This window comes from Salmo salar, chromosome 10, assembly GCF_965601325.2.
Source record: "Salmo salar chromosome 10, fSalSal1, whole genome shotgun sequence".
NCBI classification, from domain to species: Eukaryota; Metazoa; Chordata; class Actinopteri; order Salmoniformes; family Salmonidae; genus Salmo; species Salmo salar.
The window spans coordinates 34,295,593-34,314,499 of NC_138300.1; the positions used below are offsets into that span (position 1 = coordinate 34,295,593).

General features: G+C 46.0%; 1 protein-coding gene and 1 long non-coding RNA gene across 7 annotated transcripts in view; one reads left to right on the forward strand and one right to left on the reverse strand.

The window, feature by feature from the left end:
* LOC106560277 (capping protein inhibiting regulator of actin dynamics) overlaps positions 1 to 12,536 on the forward strand; it is a 53,282-nt gene extending 40,746 nt beyond the window's left edge. For 2 of the 6 annotated variants that reach the window (XM_014123010.3, XM_045687684.2), the window contains exons 2-9: positions 5,825 to 5,993; positions 6,589 to 6,721; positions 6,966 to 7,121; positions 7,251 to 7,493; positions 7,628 to 9,956; positions 10,133 to 10,326; positions 10,464 to 10,623; positions 10,833 to 12,536. In XM_014123010.3, the coding sequence (XP_013978485.2) occupies positions 6,680 to 6,721; positions 6,966 to 7,121; positions 7,251 to 7,493; positions 7,628 to 9,956; positions 10,133 to 10,326; positions 10,464 to 10,623; positions 10,833 to 10,993 (3,285 nt within the window). In that variant the 5' untranslated portion in view covers positions 5,825 to 5,993; positions 6,589 to 6,679 and the 3' untranslated portion in view covers positions 10,994 to 12,536. Of the gene's footprint in view, positions 1 to 3,133; positions 3,744 to 5,824; positions 5,994 to 6,588; positions 6,722 to 6,965; positions 7,122 to 7,250; positions 7,494 to 7,627; positions 9,957 to 10,132; positions 10,327 to 10,463; positions 10,624 to 10,832 lie in introns of those variants that run through there. The other 4 variants (XM_045687685.2, XM_045687687.2, XM_082956948.1 and 1 more) reach the window with 4 other exon arrangements.
* Positions 12,537 to 12,656: 120 nt separating this feature from the next.
* LOC106597544 (uncharacterized) lies at positions 12,657 to 15,447 on the reverse strand. The gene is made up of 3 exons (XR_006756937.2): positions 13,376 to 15,447; positions 13,159 to 13,290; positions 12,657 to 13,029 (listed from the first exon to the last, which is right to left on the reverse strand). It is a non-coding gene; the product is annotated as an uncharacterized LOC106597544 (long non-coding RNA).
* Positions 15,448 to 18,907: the final 3,460 nt, after the last annotated feature.

Genomic DNA, 18,907 nt, shown 5'->3' on the forward strand with positions numbered 1-18,907 from the left:
CGGGGAAAAAAACAGGATGTCATCCAGGTAGACGAACACAAACCAGTGTAGCATGTCCAGAAGCACATCATTGACCAAAGCCTGGAAGACAGCGGGGGCGTTGGTGAGTCCAAATGGCATGATCTGGTTCTCATAGTGTCCACTGGCTGTGTTGAAGGCCATCTTCCACTCATCCCCCTCGCGTATCCGAACCAGGTGGTAGGCATTCCGAAGGTCCAACTTGGAAAACATGGTAGCCCCCTGGAGAGGTTCAAACGCTGAGGAGAGGTAGGGGGTAACAATTTTTTACAGTGATATCATTAAGCCCCCGGTAGTCAATGCACGGGCGCAGGGTCTTGTCCTTCTCCACAAAGAAAAACCCTGCGCCAGCAGGAGATGTAGAAGGACGGACGGCCCCAGTGGCCAGAGACTATGTACTCCTCCATAGCAATGGTCTCTGGTCCGGACAGAGTACAACCGACCCCGAGATGGTATAGTGCCTGGGAGAAGATCAATGGCACAATCATAAGGACGGTGCGGGGGAAGGGAAGTAGCACTTGCCTTGCTAACCACTTCCAGGAGGTCATGGTATTCCATGGGGATAACAGAGACATCCACCGTCTTGCTAACCTCCTGAGGAAGACGACTAGGGGAAGGCTGTGCTGCTTGAAGGCAGTGACAATGGCAAAATGGGCTCCAACCCAGGATGGAGCTTGTGGTCCAGTCAATCACAGGATTGTGCTTTTGGAGCCAGGATAATCCTAAAACAACCGGAACATGGGGAGATGCAATGAGGAGGAACTGTATTGTCTCACTGTGGTTACCAGAAACCCGTAATTGAACGGGCACAGTACTATGGGTGACTTACCCTATAGAGTGTCCGTCCAGTGCCCTAGCATCCATGGGCACAGAGAGAGGCTGAGTGGGAATACCAAGCTCCGAAGCTATCGTGGGATCCATAAGACATTCATCAGCCCCAGAGTCAATGAGCACTCAGAGAGACTTAGATTGGTCTCCCCATAGCACAAGAGCAAAAAGGGGTGTGCAGGTGATGGGAATTAGGGAACTCCCAGTCTGACTCACCATGTACTGGTACCCACTAGAGACAAGGGTTTCCTAATAGGGCAGGTAGCTATAAAATGTCCTGCCCCTCCACAGTACAGACAGTTATTATTCATCCTCCCTGAGCCCTCCCAAACTGATAGCCTAGTTCTTCCCAACTGCATAGGCTCAGGAGTATCCAACTCACCCGTCGTAGATTCACGAGAGAGCTCGGGTGACTTCGACTCCTCTCGGAAAAGCTGCCATCGGAAACTTCCAGATTCCATAGGTGAACACGCCATATCAGGTGCACGAGTGTGCCTGAGACCAGACATCCTCTCACTCTTGAGTTCCCTTAGGCGTCCATCAATTTTAATGGTTAAGGCAATAAGAGAGTCGAGGTCCACCGGCAGTTCCCGAGCAGCTAACTCATCCTTTACCTCCTCAGATAATCCGTGCAGAAAAGTATCGAAAAGATACATCGGATTCTAGGCACTCTAGAGGGCCAACGTGCGAAAATCCACTGCGTAGTCTGCCACACTACGGGAGTTTTGACGTAAGTCAAGCAGTTTGCTGGCCGCCTTTCTCCCGGATACCGGAGACTCAAAAGCTTCTCACCTCTGCCATGAATTCCATGACAGATTGTTGTTCCCAAACTGCCGTAGCCCAGGAGAGCGCCCTTCCCGACATTAGCGTAATTATATACTCTATCTTCGATCGGTCTGAAGAAAACGAAGATGGCTGTAGCTCAAAAATAAGCGAGCACTGAGAACGAAAACCCCGGCAGGTACCAGGATTTCCCGAATATCGCTCTGGAGGTGGTAAACGGGGTTGACGGGGAGTCGGGATAGGCTGAACAAACTCACCACAGATAGGGAAAAAATTACTGGGTGATTGGGGTTTTTCAGAGGTGGTTTTGCTCATTTGCTCCATAATAGCCTTTAACCCATGGTCGTGGCGTTCTGTCAAGGAACTGAGCCCTTCCAAAAGGTCCTGTAGTAACTCCTGATCAGGGGCGGAAATCCCGGGGGGGACGGGGGGGACACGATCCCACCATCCTGGGAAAAATATGATTTGTCCCCCCCGCGCCCGTCTGGTGTTCAACCTTCCCAAGTTCTCTCACGTCACCCCGCTCCTCCGCTCTCTCCACTGGCTTCCTGTTGAAGCTCGCATCTGCTACAAGACCATGGTGCTTGCCTACGGAGCTGTGAGGGGAACGGCACCTCCGTACCTTCAGGCTCTGATCAGGCCCTACACCCAAACAAGGGCACTGCGTTCATCCACCTCTGGCCTGCTCGCCTCCCTACCTCTGAGGAAGCACAGTTCCCGCTCAGCCCAGTCAAAACTGTTCGCTGCTCTGGCACCCCAATGGTGGAACAAGCTCCCTCACGACGCCAGAACAGCGGAGTCAATCACCACCTTCCGGAGACACCTGAAACCCCACCTCTTTAAGGAATACCTAAAGTAATCCTTCTAACCCCCCCCCCCTTAAAAGATTTAGATGCACTATTGTAAAGTGGTTGTTCCACTGGATATCATAAGGTGAATCCACCAATTTGTAAGTCGCTCTGGATAAGAGCGTCTGCTAAATGACTTAAATGTAAATGTAAATATATCACTGAAACATAACTATGTAATTTAAATAATATTAATAATACGCAATGAAAGCAATTGTGCTGATTATAGACACTTAATAGCGCGTTTTTAAGTTTCAAAAGATTGCGACCCCCCCACCCTTTGCCTCACAATGGTTTGATCCACTGCCAGTTCCTTAGTTGGCAAGGTAACAGAGGGGTCGTGTCTACTGTCTGAAAGGCACTCAATGAACGTAACTGACTTAAGGTTAATCCAGTCAATCGCGCACACACACTAGCTGAATATGCAGAGCTAGCGCGCAAATATTAACTATTAAGCTAGCTAGTACCTATTCCATTTATGTGGCGTCGTCAAAGATGGAATCTTTGCTATCGTCAATTTATTCCAAGATCAGCATGCAGATGATGTAAGTTAGTGCTTCAAAGTCCCTGTGATAAGGTTAGCGATAAACTGAAGTCCAAACTGAACAGAACTACACTCTCTTCTACCATTGTCTTAAATATATTTAATGGTCTCGTTGCAAAAGCTAAATTGTCGCAAGGGAACTTTTATTTATTTATTTTATTTCACCTTTATTTAACCCGGGTAGCAAAGATTATAGCAAACACCACTGAAACTGAATTGGTGCTCGCTAGCTTTGCAAATTCAGCTATTGTTGGAAGCCAGCCAATATGAAACAAACTATTACAATTACAAAAGGTTGCAGCATATGTTGTGTAAATGGTGAACTCATACAGCTGTCAACTCTTGTCATTTTAATCCGTTTCACATTTGCTAGCTACCTTTTAGATCGAAGCCCAAATAGAATGATAGAAGCCCATCTCCTACTGTAAATAACCTACACACTGTATGTGTGTGTAGCCAGCCAGCCAGCCAGGTAGAAAAATGGCAGAAAAATAAAAGACGGACATCAGAGTATTTTTCAATACACCAAAACGCATAGTAAGAACCCTAGTAGCCTAATATCTCAAAGACTAGTTGATAAAATGTTTATAAGAAAGAAATGAAATTCTAATGGAAATGTTTCACAATGATGTCATTAGGCAGAGCAGGCAACAGATGGCACACAGACAGCAGAGTTGGGGACAGATATGCAGGGACAGACTGGCAGAGACAGGGAGTCTCAGGTAAGTTTGTTGAGTCTTTGTTTGGCAACATTATGAAAGGTTCTCAATTTTTTTGACTTGTAAAATAGGAACATAATTGGAAAATGCCATGGATACCCCCACTCTCAACTTAAACTGGTGACTGAACTAAGATTTGTTAAAGGCAATGGTATTGCTGTTGTGATTAGTTGTGTAGTTTTGGGTACCGGTAGTTAGGAGTACGGCAAACACCTTATTTCTTTGGTTCCTCAATATACATTTACCATATTACAATGTAGGCTATGTGTTACAGCACTACTTTTGGTGTCCCCCTCAGGAATTGCTCTTGAGAAAATTTCATGTAATTGTCCCCTCCAAAGTTGATATCAGATTTTCGCCCCTGCTCCTGATGTCTCCCAATGGTGGCTCCCAGCATGGAGACTGTTTGGCAGAGCTGGTCCAAGTCTGCTGGGTCTGTCATGGCCAGTTCATACTATCATGACACAAGGCGAGACCCAGATGCAGATGGTTGGAGTCTTAGAATATTTATTAATCCAATAGGGTAAGGCAAGAGAATGGTCATGGACAGGAAAAAGGGTCAAAACCAGTTCAAAGTCCAGAGTCAGGCAGGGGTCAAAACCAGGAAGACAATTAAAAAGAGAATAGCAAAAGGAGTACAGGGAAAAACATGCTGGTTGACTTGACTAACATACAAGACGAACTGGCACAGAGAGACAGGAAACACAGGGATAAATACACTGGGAGAATAAGTGACACCTGGAGGGGGTGGAGACAATCACAAGGACAGGTGAAACAGATCAGGGCATGACACACAGTTCCTCCATAATATCTGGCATGCTCACAGGAGAGAGGGAACAGCTGGCTCTGGTCCTTTTTTTGTCCTCTCCCTGGTCGCCATACCTGCCCGACCAGAAGAAAATGTGCCAGTGAGATGACTCGCTTTCTCTTCTGTCTTTGACCTTATGTGCAGTTGCATGAAGTGACAAACAAAAAACAATATAACCCAAATGCCTCCTAGGCTCCCACGCATGCTTTCTGTCCCTAAGACTAAACCTAAAACTGAAACTAAATAATATAAAAACGAACTTAAACTAAATAAAAACTAGCAAATCAGGTCTGAAAACTCACTGAAACTGAACTGATTTGAAAAAATAAATAAAAATGAATGGAAATAAAAACACAAAAATATAATAACCTTACCGTTGACATTAGGAGCTCCCTACACTTTAATAAGAGATCTGTTGGTCAGCTAAGTTGCTGCTCAGATGAAACACCATCTGACAAGGTCACAGAGACAGGACGAGGAGGCAGTGATGATAAGCAGGCAGTCATGATGAGCTTCACCGCCATTGTTTCTGCATTTGTAGTAAACTTCTGGTTTTGTGATTACATAGCTGGGATTTTCAAGGTTGATTTGTAATGAGTAATTGTGGTGGTGAATACTCTGCTCCATACCACCCAGCAGTTGGTATAGTGAAGTTGGTATAATAACTCTCCTTGGGGACAATTTATGAATCAATTTGGCACATGCCACGATAGAAGAGTATTTATGTGATGAAGGAGCATGTGCAAACGTCAGTGATAAATCACATCTATGTGGAATTAGACTGCCTGGAACCTCAAAAGTCCATAGCACACCAAGCTGTGTAGATAACATGAACAGTATTGAACTATCTAAAGTTGCTTTGGATAAGAGTATCTGCGTAGCCTTGAGTATCTGTTCAAGTGAAAGAAATGTATGTTTGCATATGAGAAAAAGAGACAGTCGTTCAATGAGTGAGTGATTTCCTGAATGACTCCCAATGGTCCAGCCAGGTCAGAATGATTCAGCCTTTTTATGATTCGAATGTTGGTTTTCCTCCATGTCCTTCTGACTATTCCTACTTTATTTAGCACATTCTGTTATTCAAGGTAAGTATTATCAACCGATCCAAGGTTTTCTCTTCACCTCATCTGCTGTGGAGTTATTTTGTATACATTCACACACACTCACACTACGGGCCACTCATTTAGATGTAATTATACAGTCCACAGATGTAATAATAAAGAGCGATAAGGTGATAGTGTGTGGCTTTGGTTATCATTTCTCTTTCTGCCTGCAGAGAGGCGACGACAGGGCAAATTCCAGCCGTTCAGACACCTGTTTGTGAAGAGGAAGAAGAAGGCAGCAGAGCGGGAGTTCGATACAGCAGAGCTGAAGGCTAGCTTCTCCACACGGGAAGTGTCTAACGGAGTCCCCTCAGATGATGAGGAGACCAATCAACATCTGAGGTAAACAGGACATCTATGCATTTGGTTTGATATTATGAGAAATACTCCAGTAGTCCAGGTTGCATTTATACACTGTTCATAATGTTGTCATGCAATGCAGTTGAGTTGGCTCAACATTGCTGTTTTCCCTCTATTGCTTGTACAGGTCCTCACCTCAAAATGAAACAAGCTCTGAACACAGGTCTTATCAATAACTTAGACTGCATGGACTTGAGCACATTGTCTTTAATCCCTTCCAGTAAGCCACACCCAGACCACAGATAAAGCCTATAATACTATTTCCACTAAGACCCAACGTGGATCCCACATATATTATCATGTGGCTTCTCGTTTGGCATGCAATGTTATCTATTTTCGAGTCAGCAGATTCGACTAAATCTCAGTCTGGTGAGAAAGGGGTGCAGTTCAGTTTAAATGTGGTCTATAAACTGCTTGACTGACTTTTAGATTTTAATTGGTGGAGTTTAGAGTGTGTGAAATGATTTTTTTGTTTGTGCAAATTAATTTGCTCAGGGATACTACATCTTGTCAGGAATGAATGAGTGACTGACTGTAATAGTATGCTATAACTATAGCTCCCGTTATGTCTTTGCAGGGAGCTGAACCCCATTGGGTCTCAAGCCCTCTCCCACGACAGTGTGTTTATTCCAGGGGAAGCAGTACAGGAGCTCAGCCCAGAACAAACCATGTCCCAGGAAAACGTCTCCGATAAAGTCAGGAACTTGCAGGTGGGCCTTAAACACACGGGCACACACACATTCAGATGTATGTTCACAGTCTTGGTTGATGACTCTAATTACCATGTACTCGTAAGTCAACTGTTGCTCCCAGATAACAGACACTTTAACGTTACTGCTGTCTTCAATGTCTAACACCAAACCCAAAGTGTGTGTGTGTGTGTGTGTGTGTGTGTGTGTGTGTGTGTGTGTGTGTGTGTGTGTGTGTGTGTGTGTGTGTGTGTGGAATATGCAGCGGCAGATAGCACAGAATATCAAGTTTGGCCAGAAGCCCCCCTCTCTGAGGAAGAGCGAGGGAGACGAGGGCAGCTCGGATGAAGAGGAGGTGCCCAGTAGCCCTCTGAGGGTCTTAGCCCAGGTGGAGGCTGAGCCAGTGGACACAGAGCCAAAGGTAATAGCGAATCATTAATTGCATAATCTTTGGTTCACTGTTAGCTTATAATGATACAGTATTAACTCAAAGAATTTGTGTTGGAAATATAGGAAGAGAATGAAAATATTATGTTTCCATGACAACCAGGGGGCCAGTCAGGACCAAGAGGCCGGTGAGAGCCATGGAGCTCCCCAGGCTGAAGTCCCCAGCACTCCAGTGAAATCTCCCAGGTCCAAACAAGTTCTTCCAGCCATCGGCACCATTGAGTCCATCGACCTGGATGGAGTCTCACAGTCTGTCCCTCGGCTGGACAACACCGCTGCCAAGCATAAGCTGTCTGTCAAACCCAAAAACCAGAGGATCTCCCGCAAGCACCACCGGTATACACAGGTGAGAGGGGGCCATGGTCCTTACAGTTGGTGGTCTTTCTTTGGTTTGAATGTGCATACATAGAATTGTCATGTAGACTGGATATAGTGAGATAAAGCTCAACAATAGAAATCAAAATACATAATTTTTTCCAGGATCTGCAAGAGGTGGATATCCCTGGCATACAGCAGGAGGAGAAAGATGCAGCAGAAAGCCAACACAGGAACGCTGAGGAGGAGACACCCCCAGAGAAAACCAGGAAGCAGAAACTGCAGGAGGAGAGATGGGAGTCCAGGAGAAAGAGAGAACTGGCGGAACAGAGGCACAGAGAGGAAGAGGAAGATAGGAAGAAGAAAGCAGAGGAGTGGCGGCTGTGTGAGTTAGAGGAGGAGCGATGTTGCAAACAAGAGGAGGGACGTATACTTAAAAAGGAGGAGGAAAGGAGGCAGAGAGAGGAGATGGAGAGGAGGATGAAAGAAGAAGAGGAGAGGAGGCAGAGAGAGGAGATGGAGAGGAGGATGAAAGAAGAAGAGGAAAGGATAGAGAAAGAAGAAGAAAGAAGGATGAGGGAGGAATTGGAGCTTATGCAACGAGAGGAGAAGGAGAGGACACTGGAGGAAGAGGAAAAGAAGAAAGAGGAAGAGGAAAGAAGTAGGAAAGAAGAAGAGGAGAGGAAGCAGTGTGAACCGGAGGCAGAGCGTCTTCGTGTAGATGAGGAAAAGAGTGTAACAGAGGCAGAAGAGGAAGAGGAGAGAATGAAAAAACAGGTGAAGAAAAAGAGAAAACTGCATGCAGAGGAGGAGAGGAAGAAAAAGGAGGAGGAGAAGAGGCTGTGTGCAGAAGCGGCTGCGAGTAGCTCTGACCCTGAGAGGAAGAGGAGGGCAGAGGAGGTGCGCTGGAGAGAGATGGAGAAGAGACAGAGGCCGTTCACCTTCAAAGGGTCCTCTGGGGAGAAGCAGATCCTGCTCCAGAAGGTCAACCTAACGCCTGTTATACCAGCCTCCAGTCAGCAGGGGAGCGCTGTGACTGAACACAGAGACAGAGCCAAGGCCTCATCGCTTGGAGGAGCAGACTCCCCCACCCTCCTGTCCTCTCAGTATGTCCGCCACACAGCCATCCTGGTGACAGGTGCCCAGCTATGTGGGACTGCTGTCAACCTGGACCATATCAAAGAAATCACTTGTAAGTCTCTCCTGGGTCTGGCAGATGAAAAGAAAGCTGCCATGGGAACCCCACCACCAACCGAGAGCAAGACCCCACCAGTACGCAAGTCTGGAAAAACCAAATCCCTCAGTGAGTCCACAGACCAGTCCAGTGCAGCCGTTCTTGCAGAGTGGGCCAGTATCCGCTGCAAGATATTTAAGGGGGCGGAGGAGGGGAAGTTTGAGGAATACCCAGACCCCCATAACCAAAGCCGACACAGCAGTGAGGACCAGAGTCCGTTCCCCCATACCAACCTCAGGAAGACCATGTCCGCCAGCGCCAAGTTCTCCATCACTCCGGCCAGGAATAAGTTTGCCGACTCCAGCAGGGACTCTGAGGTGTTGAATCTGGAAGAGAAGGAAGGAGGAAGCCCAGCCTCTGCTCTCTCCAACATCTCCTCCAGCACCTCTGTTCCCCCTGCAGCCTCACCAGCCCCAGGCAGCAAAGCCCAGAGCAGGGGTGGTAAGACCGTCTGGATCGCAGCCGGAAAAGGGGAGTGCATGTTTGCCAAAGACCTCCCATCGTTCATAGTCCCCAGGTCTTCCCAGTGGTCCCCCAGACCTGAGGGGTCAGTGACAGACGCTGTGAGCCTGGGAGGAGAATCAGAGGACTCTGACGGCCGGGAGGAAGGGGGGGAGCAGGGCCCGCCCTCTCCGTTTGGGATCAAGCTGAGGAGGACCAACTACTCCCTCCGCTTTCGCAGTGATCAGTCGACAGACAAGAGGAAGAAGAGGTACAGCGCCGGTGACAGCTTCAACGGTGTCCCCTCACCTCTGACCCCCATTGACCCTGACTCTGACACCTCAGTTTTCTCTGATAGATCCAGCCCTGCGTCTCCACTCAGAGAGAGCATTCCTGGGGTAAAGCCTGGACATATGGTTGTATCTCTTCCAAAGCCCCGTGCCAAAGCAGGCAAGTCTCCCACCCCTTCCATGCACAGCGAGGAGGAGAAGCCGTCCAAACCCTCACTCTACCAAAGACCGAGCACATCCCCTAAACCTGCCACCCCTCCCCCCTCTCCACTCCCCAAGGTGGGCAGAGGGGGTTCAAGCGATGCAGTGGTCCAGAGGACGAGGGTGGGGGCTGATTCAGCTGGTCATGAGGAGCGAGATGAGAGGAGGGAAGAAACCTCAGCTGTGGCCCAGCTCCACAGGAACGGCCAGGGACAGGGCCAGGGGGGTCAGGGGGAGGAGGAGCCCAAGGAGAAGAGGTCCTTCTTCCCCTCCATCAGTATTCCCTGGAGGGAGAAGGCTGACAGGAAAACAGAGCTCATCAGGAAAGGTTAGTGTCACCTTGGGAAGTGCATGTGCTGCTAGTGCTCCAATCTCCATGACAGAGATTTTATGGATTTTTTTTGTTTTAAGCGAGTAGGGATGTCACACCTGCATTTTAATTACTTGAGTGATTTTGTGTGTATGATGTCAAGTCTGATGGTTGTCTCATCTCACCACTTACAGAGGGGAAGCCATCGCTGCAGAGCAGGCACTCGTTAGACAGCGTAGGGGTCCAGGACAAGGAGGCGGGGCCTCCGTGGATCACGCTGGCGCTGCAGAAACAGAAGGGCTTCAAGGAGCAGCAGCAGAGCCGAGACGAGCGCCGCAGCAATAGAGATGCCAAACTGCCTGAGAAACAGGCCAAGGACAAAGACAGCGTATGTTACTGCACTTTAACACACATTACTGTCCTTACCTTCATACCATTATGATTATGCTTATGAAGAGAGAGAAATGCATTCAGGGCAGTAGGAGAGACTGGGACAGTCCGCTAAAAGGTACATGTGTTTCACAGTGTGTGTTGGTTAGTCCTTCAGAGGGTAAGGGGAGTGGAAACACCAGCCCTCCCAAATCACAGACACCGGAGGAGGCCAAGAGACCAGACACCCTCCTGGGCTGCTTTGAGCGCCGGGACCACTTGAAGAAAGCCAACACTCTGCCCAGCACAGTCACAGGTAAGAGCTTTCATATTCACAACTGTTTGTTATCACACTTTCCCAAGATCACATCAAACATTTAGGATATCTCACATATGAAACATGATTCTATTACATCTGTATCATCATAATCAAACAAATCTATTATCAAACTTGTGTGGATTATACACTTTTATGGTGTCCTCAGCATGCATTATAACCGTTTCTCTCTGGGTCTTGTGTTACAGTTGAGATTGCAGACTCCACACCATCGCCCCCTGCAGTGAAGGAGGTGACCAAGCGCTTCCCGTCCACTGACTCTCCCCAGGTGTCCACTGAACCGGCCTGGTTAGCTCTGGCCAAGCGCAAGGCCAAGGCCTGGAGTGACTGCCCTCAGATCATCAAATAACCTCCTCTTTAACCTCTACACTGCATCAGTACTGTACACACACTGCCCATGAACTATGACCCCTGTCCCAAACCATCCTAACCTCTCCTCTCTGCCCCTGCACTCTAACCTCAACCCAAGCCTCCTCCCATTTCACCATAACCATGTACTTGTATGATTAAAAGTGTGTTTCACATTCATAATATAAACACAGTCACACATTTACAAACACCAACACTCAGTACAAGCATGCACTTATACGAACACCTGAAAACACAAACTTTAAGATTACCTGACTGTATGTTATCAACTGTATATCTTCCAACAAGTCAAAAGATCCTACAGTAGCCAATCATGGCCACTGCTTGCCATTGCAATAGCCAATCCCAACCCTTACTTCCCAACAGTAGCCAATCAAAGCACCACGGCTGTAAATAGATCATGCACTTAACATAATACAAGAAAAAAAAGCTTATGTATTGCAAAGATAAATCCCACAGGTCTGAAAAAGGATATAGATTCTTCATTCAGGGGTACTTTGGGAACAGTGTTTTAAGGGCTACCAGTAACCAATAAACCAACATGACAGATGATCACCCAGTTGTATCACCCTTAGAACAACAATATTTCTGTTACCTTATCTCGTGGGTATTATTTCAAGCACTGATTTTAACAGTGATGAAACAATATATTTGTAATCTCTGAGCCTTGTCTGCGATGTACAAAAGCTTATTTTTTTTACTTGTATTCAAAAGCAGTACTTAGTATAACTATTCTCACTGTGCCCGTGATGACTGTGACAGCTGTCTAAGATACTATATTGTAAAAAAAATAAAAAATCCCTTAACAAAGTTGTTTGAAAATCACCGCAGTTTGTAAAATAACACTAAAATCTGTCATAATCAAATGTCGACTGCACTGAAACACAGCACTAAAGACCAAGGTTCAGGTGGTTGTGAATTGCACAGTATTCTCACCATTCTAATGTTCATGGATTTTGCTTTGCTATGGAAAGAGACTACCTGCCTGCTGTAACATCCATGTGCTCAAGTCACCGCTAATGTGATGATCCATAAGGCCTTTACATGGTCCTCCATCATTTGGAAAGTCACATTCTCTGAATCCCATCATTGGACAAGTTAAACTGTATCACATCCTCTTAATTTACCTCAATGTGATTTGAACCAATCAGCCCTGCTGTGAGAACCTCTGCTGGGCTGTTTGTTGGTGACCGACAGCATATGGATATTTCTTCCATTATCTTCCTCTCACTACTCAATGTAATGATCTGTATGTATGGATGTAAGTATGGATGTATGTTAGAGGCGGTTTCACCAGGACATTGGTCAGAAAGAAGCCCGTAAGGCTCAATCAGTCACTTTGTCATTTTATTTTATTTTTTACCTTTGGTCGTGTGCAATAGTGTAGTGTACATAGTGTTGTATGTAAAAAAAAATTGGGGTAATAATTGCACTTTTTTGTCCCACTTAAAAAAGGTATTCATGAGAACATCTTTAAAGTGATGCAAATGTTATGAATTATAAATTAAATGTCTGAACTCAAAGCCTCAAGTCATATTCCTTCTCCAAATTAGTATCAATACTTTGCATTTGTTTCCTATATTATTCTTTAATATTATAACATAGTACAAAAATACATGATGTCATACATGTCATCTCAGGAAACTATTTGAGCTCATCTGTCGGCTCCACACAGTACACAATGTCATTGCGTCATCCGACCACCAGGGGCGCTGCCACACCACAGGAGAGGAGCTCCCTGGGCAGAGAGAGGCTCTCAGAGTTCCATTCTCTCCATCCAGAACACACAGGGTCCCATCTGTGGAGGCCAGGCCCACCAATGTACCTTCCATACCTCAGGGTGACCCCTCAAACAAACAGGGGCTGGAGTACACCCTCTGGTAGCGCCACACCAATGAGCCGTCAGCACAGTTCAGACAGTACACACACCTGTCATGTGACCCACACACAATGCTCTACTTGTCTAGTGTGATGCAGGGGGATGAGAAGACTGCCCTTGGTCACATACTGCCACAGCTGCAGAAAACACAGTATTAAAGACGAAACACATAAGTGAGCAATATCAATAGTTACTTGGTGAAAATGAAGATGTTAAAGTGAAAGACTAAAAATTGACATTATCTTAGTGCCAGTTCTTCCTCTCACCATTTTCCCTGTGTGGCTGAGGCAGCAGATGTTTCCATCCACAGAGCCGATGATTAGGTTTCCAATGAAGCAGCTTGGGATGGAGAAAAATGTAGTCTTCCTGGAATACATCTACAGGACAATACCAGTGTCCTGAAACAGAAAAAGAGTTTGACTCTTTTCTCATTCACATACAAGCATCTGTGATTTTTGCAGGCAAGAAGGCATGGACACTCACAGGATGGAGACAGAGGAAGCTTCCACCAAGGGTGGCGACACACTTCTGTCAGAGAGGGATGGAGACAGGGTGAGGAGAACACATCTCCACTCCCACAGTGATGCGTCCACACACTGCCGAACCTAGAATACACACAAAAACACAATTATACAGTACTGAGCATGTGATGCAAGATTTACACTTGAAAGAAAGGTATGCACACGCACACACCTGTGGGTCAAGGGCATAGACGTGGCCATCCTGCGACCCCACCATCACCAAGCCTGCGAGGGGGTCCACAGTAGGACAGCATCTCCAGTCTCAAACACCCACTGTCTCCCCAGACTCCACACACAACCATCATAGCACCCTGAGATTAAACACAGTTAACGTTCATCCACCTCTGGCCTGCTCGCCTCCCTACCTCTGAGGAAGCACAGTTCCCGCTCAGCCCAGTCAAAACTGTTCGCTGCTCTGGCACCCCAATGGTGGAACAAGCTCCCTCACGACGCCAGGACAGCGGAGTCAATCACCACCTTCCGGAGACACCTGAAACCCCACCTCTTCAAGGAATACCTGGGATAGGATAAAGTAATCCTTCTAACCCCCCCCTTAAAAGATTTAGATGCACTATTGTAAAGTGGTTGTTCCACTGGATATTATAGGTGAATGCACCAATTTGTAAGTCGCTCTGGATAAGAGCGTCTGCTAAATGACTAAAATGTAAAATGTAAATGTTAACACACACAACCATCATAGCGCCCTGAGATTAAACACAGTTAACACACACAACCATCATAGCACCCTGAGATTAAACACAGTTAACACACACAACCATCATAGCGCCCTGAGATTAAACACAGTTAACACACAGCATAGACCCTCAATATACACTGTAGAATAGACATAGAACAGAAGACTAAATTAAACATAACCAAAAAACAGATGCTTTATGTGGATGCTGACCAACCACGATGAGTCTTCCACATCGGGACACAGCAGCAGAGGACTCGATCCTGTCCTGAGACCCTCTACAACACAACACCCCCCAGTGACCAGGTCCAGGGCCTGCATCCTGTGGGAATGGGAACCAATGCACACTGTGGCCCTGGGGCCTCCTCTCTGGACCAGCAGGACTGGAGGCATCCACACACCTCTCTTGTCTGACTGCCAGGTCACCCTCATCTCCAGACCCACAGCCTCTCTAAGGGGAGGGATAACACTGCTAGCACTAGGCTCATTGGTTTCCACTGCCTAGGAATGGCTGTGTTCTGTCCTCTTATTGGACCCAAATGTCTGGGAGTGGCTGGATTCTGTGCTCTTTTTTCCTGTGTGAGTGTACTTCTTGTTCTTATGATTGGTCCCTCTGAGTCTGAGTTTTCATTGGTCCTCAAAGGGTCTGAATGACCCATCTCTACAACCTCCCCTGGTCTCCTTACCACAGTACATCTTAAAGCCCTCTTCACAGAATAAATGACAACTCCCAGTGGCGTCTCTGGAGGGTCTGTATGAGGTCTCTTGGGCTGTGCTGAGGAGACAGGGTCTGTATGCGGTCTCTTGGGCTGTGCTGAGGAGACAGGGTCTGTATGCGGTCTCTTGGGCTGTGCTGAGGAGACAGGGTCTGTATGCGGTCTCTTGGGCTGTGCTGAGGAGACAGGGTCTGTATGTGGTCTCTTGGGCTGTGCTGAGGAGACAGGGTCAGTATGCGGTCTCTTGGGCTGTGCTGAGGAGACAGGGTCTGTATGCGGTCTCTTGGGCTGTGCTGAGGAGACAGGGTCTGCTGGATGTTTCTTGGCCACAGGATGGGACGTCCAGCTGTGCTCTAACTGGAGAGACAGTGTTTCTGTGGCAACATGGTAAAGGACGTCTGAGAAGGATCCGTTCAGTATAACCTCCAGAAGCCCAGATGAAGTCACTCCTACGGTGGTGGTGATGTCATCACAGAGATGCAGGGCTTGCAGTGAGTCACCTCCACTAAACAGGACGTTGAGTCCTCCTGGATGGTTTCATCCTCTGCCTGACCTAAAGTCTCCTGACATACACAAATATACAGTGGGGCAAAAAAGTATTTAGTCAGCCACCAATTGTGCAAGTTCTCCCACTTAAAAAGATGAGAGAGGCCTGTAATTTTCATCATAGGTACACGTCAGCTATGACAGACAAAATGAGAAAATAAATCCTGAAAATGACATTGTAGGATTTTTAATGAATTTATTTGCAAATTATGGTGGAAAATAAGTATTTGGTCACCTACAAACAAGCAAGATTTCTGGCTCTCACAGACCTGTAACTTCTTCTTTAAGAGGCTCCTCTGTCCTCCACTCGTTACCTGTATTAATGGCACCTGTTTGAACTTATCAGTATAAAAGACACCTGTCCACAACCTCAAACAGTCACACTCCAAACGCCACTATGGCCAAGACCAAAGAGCTGTCAAAGGATACAATTATTAGGAAATGGAAGACATACAAGACCACTGATAATCTCCCTCGATCTGGGGCTCCACGCAAGATCTCACCCCGTGGGGTCAAAATGATCACAAGAACGGTGAGCAAAAATCCCAGAACCACGCGGGGGGACCTAGTGAATGACCTGTAGAGATGCTGGGACCAAAGTAACAAAGCCTACCATCAGTAACACACTACGCCGCCAGGGACTCAAATCCTGCAGTGCCAGACGTGTCCCCCTGCTTAAGCCAGTACATGTCCAGGCCCGTCTGAAGTTTGCTAGAGAGCATTTGGATGATCCAGAAGAGGATTGGGAGAATGTCATATGGTCAGATGAAACCAAATTAGAACTTTTTGGTAAAAACTCAACTCGTCGTGTTTGGAGAACAAAGAATGCTGAGTTGCATCCAAAGAACACCATACCTACTGTGAAGCATGGGGGTGGAAACATCATGATTTGGGGCTGTTTTTCTGCAAAGGGACCAGGACGACTCATCCGTGTAAAGGAAAGAATGAATGGGGCCATGTATCGTGAGATTTTGAGTGAAAACCTCCTTCCATCAGCAAGGGCATTGAAGATGAAACGTGGCTGGGTCTTTCAGCATGACAATGATCCCAAACACACCGCCCGGGCAACGAAGGAGTGGCTTCGTAAGAAACATTTCAAGGTCCTGGAGTGGCCTAGCCAGTCTCCAGATCTCAACCCCATAGAAAATCTTTGGAGGGAGTTGAAAGTCCGTGTTGCCCAGCGACAGCCCCAAAACATCACTGCTCTAGAGGAGATCTGCATGGAGGAATGGGCCAAAATACCAGCAACAGTGTGTGAAAACCTTGTGAAGACTTACAGAAAACGTTTGACCTGTGTCATTGCCAACAAAGGGTATATAACAAAGTATTGAGATAAACTTTTGTTATTGGCCAAATACTTATTTTCCACCATAATTTGCAAATAAATTCATTAAAAATCCTACATGATTTTCTGGATTTTTTTCCCTCATTTTGTCTGTCATAGTTGAAGTGTACCTATGATGAAAATTACAGGCCTCTCATCTTTTTAAGTGGGAGAACTTGCACAATTGGTGGCTGACTAAATACTTTTTTGCCCCACTGTACATGTACAAATATGTAAACTCTTGATGTAAAAGGGATACTGACTTGTATGTGACAATAATACAACCTAATGACTTGTACCCTCCACAGAGACTGGAGTCTTTCTCTCAGTGCATTTCTCTTAGGGCTCCCGAGTGGCGCAGTGGTCTAAGGCACTGCATCTCAGTGCTTGAGGCGTCACTACAGACACCCTGGTTTGAATCCAGGCTATAACACATCCGGACGTGATTGGGAGTCCCATAGGGCAGCACACAATTGGCCGGTGTAGGCCGTCATTGTAAATAAGATAAGTAAATAAGTTTGTTCTTAACCTGTTAGGGCTAGGGGGCAGTATTGACACGGCTGGATTACTTTGGACCAAACCAACATTTGTTATTGAAGTAGCAGTCCTGGGTGTGCATTCTGACGAAGACAACAAAAGGTAATCAAACTTTTATAATAGTAAATATGATTATGGTGAGTGCTAAACTTGCCGGGTGTCTAAATAGCGAGCCCGTGATGCCTGGGCTATGTACTTAGAATATTGCAAAATGTGCTTTCACCAAAAAGCTATTTTAAAATCGGACATATCGAGCGCATAGAGGAGGTCTGTATCTATAATTCTTAAAATAATTGTTATGCTTTTTGTGAACGTTTATCGTGAGTAATTTAGTAAAATGTTAGCGAATTCCCCGGAAGTTTGCGGGGGGTATGCTAGTTCTGAACGTCACATGCTAATGTAAAAAGCTGGTTTTTGATATAAATATGAACTTGATTGAACAAAACATGCATGTATTGTATAACATAATGTCCTAGGGTTGTCATCTGATGAAGATCATCAAAGGTGAGTGCTGCATTTAGCTGTCTTCTGGGTTTTGGTGACATTATATGCTGGCTTGAAAAATGGGTGTCTGATTATTTCTGGCTTGGTACTCTGCTGACATAATCTAATGTTTTGCTTTCGTTGTAAAGCCTTTTTGAAATCGGACAGTGTGGTTAGATTAACGAGAGTCTTGTCTTTAAATGGCTGTAAAATAGTCATATGTTTGAGAAATTGAAGTAATAGGATTTTTAAGGTTTTGAAAATCGCAACACAGGCTGGCAGTGGCTGTTACGTAGCGTCCCACCTAGCCCATAGAGGTTAACTGACTTGCCTAGGTAAATAAAGGTTACCTTTATTTTTTATTAAAACGTGCACTATGGGACTCTGAACTTGCTCTTCGCCTCTGGTAGATCTTCATAAATTCACCCATAGACACTTTCCCTGAAGAAACACAACACTTAATTTACACCAGAAAAATACCCATCCACTGGAAAAATAAATAAATATTTTTAAAAAATGCAACTTTTTTTCAAGGAACTCAGACAGGCCTTCAACTTACTCTTGAATGTTGTAATAGTGGAATGCACAAGATGAAACGTCGAAATTGGGTAGTGCAGCACCAATTTTCCTCGTCATGTCAGTTATTGCATACCCTGCCAGAAATGCCAAGATCAACTAGTCCATGTCAGCTATTTTTTTTGTGCCTATTTATAAGTAATGTTTGAGTCACTTAAATATCACCTGAATACACATTATAAACTCAGCAAAAAAATAAACGTCCTCTCACTGTCAACTGCGTTTATTTCAGCAAACCTAACATGTGTAAATATTTGTATGAGCATATCAAGATTCAACAACTGAGACATAAACTGAACAACTTTCACAGACATGTGACTAACAGAAATGGAATAATGTGTCCCTAAACAAAGGGGGGTTCAAAATCAAAAGTAACAGTCAGTATCTGGTGTGGCTACCAGCTGCTTTAAGTACTGCAGTGCATCTCCTCCTCATGGAGTGCACCAGATTTGCCAGTTCTTGCTGTGAGATGTTACCCCACTCTTCCACCAAGGCACCTGCAAGTTCCCGGACATTTCTAGCCCTCACCCTCCGATCCGACAAGTCCCAGACGTGCTCAATGGGATTGAGATCCGGGCTCTTCGTTGGCCATGGCAGAACACTGACATTCCTGTCGTG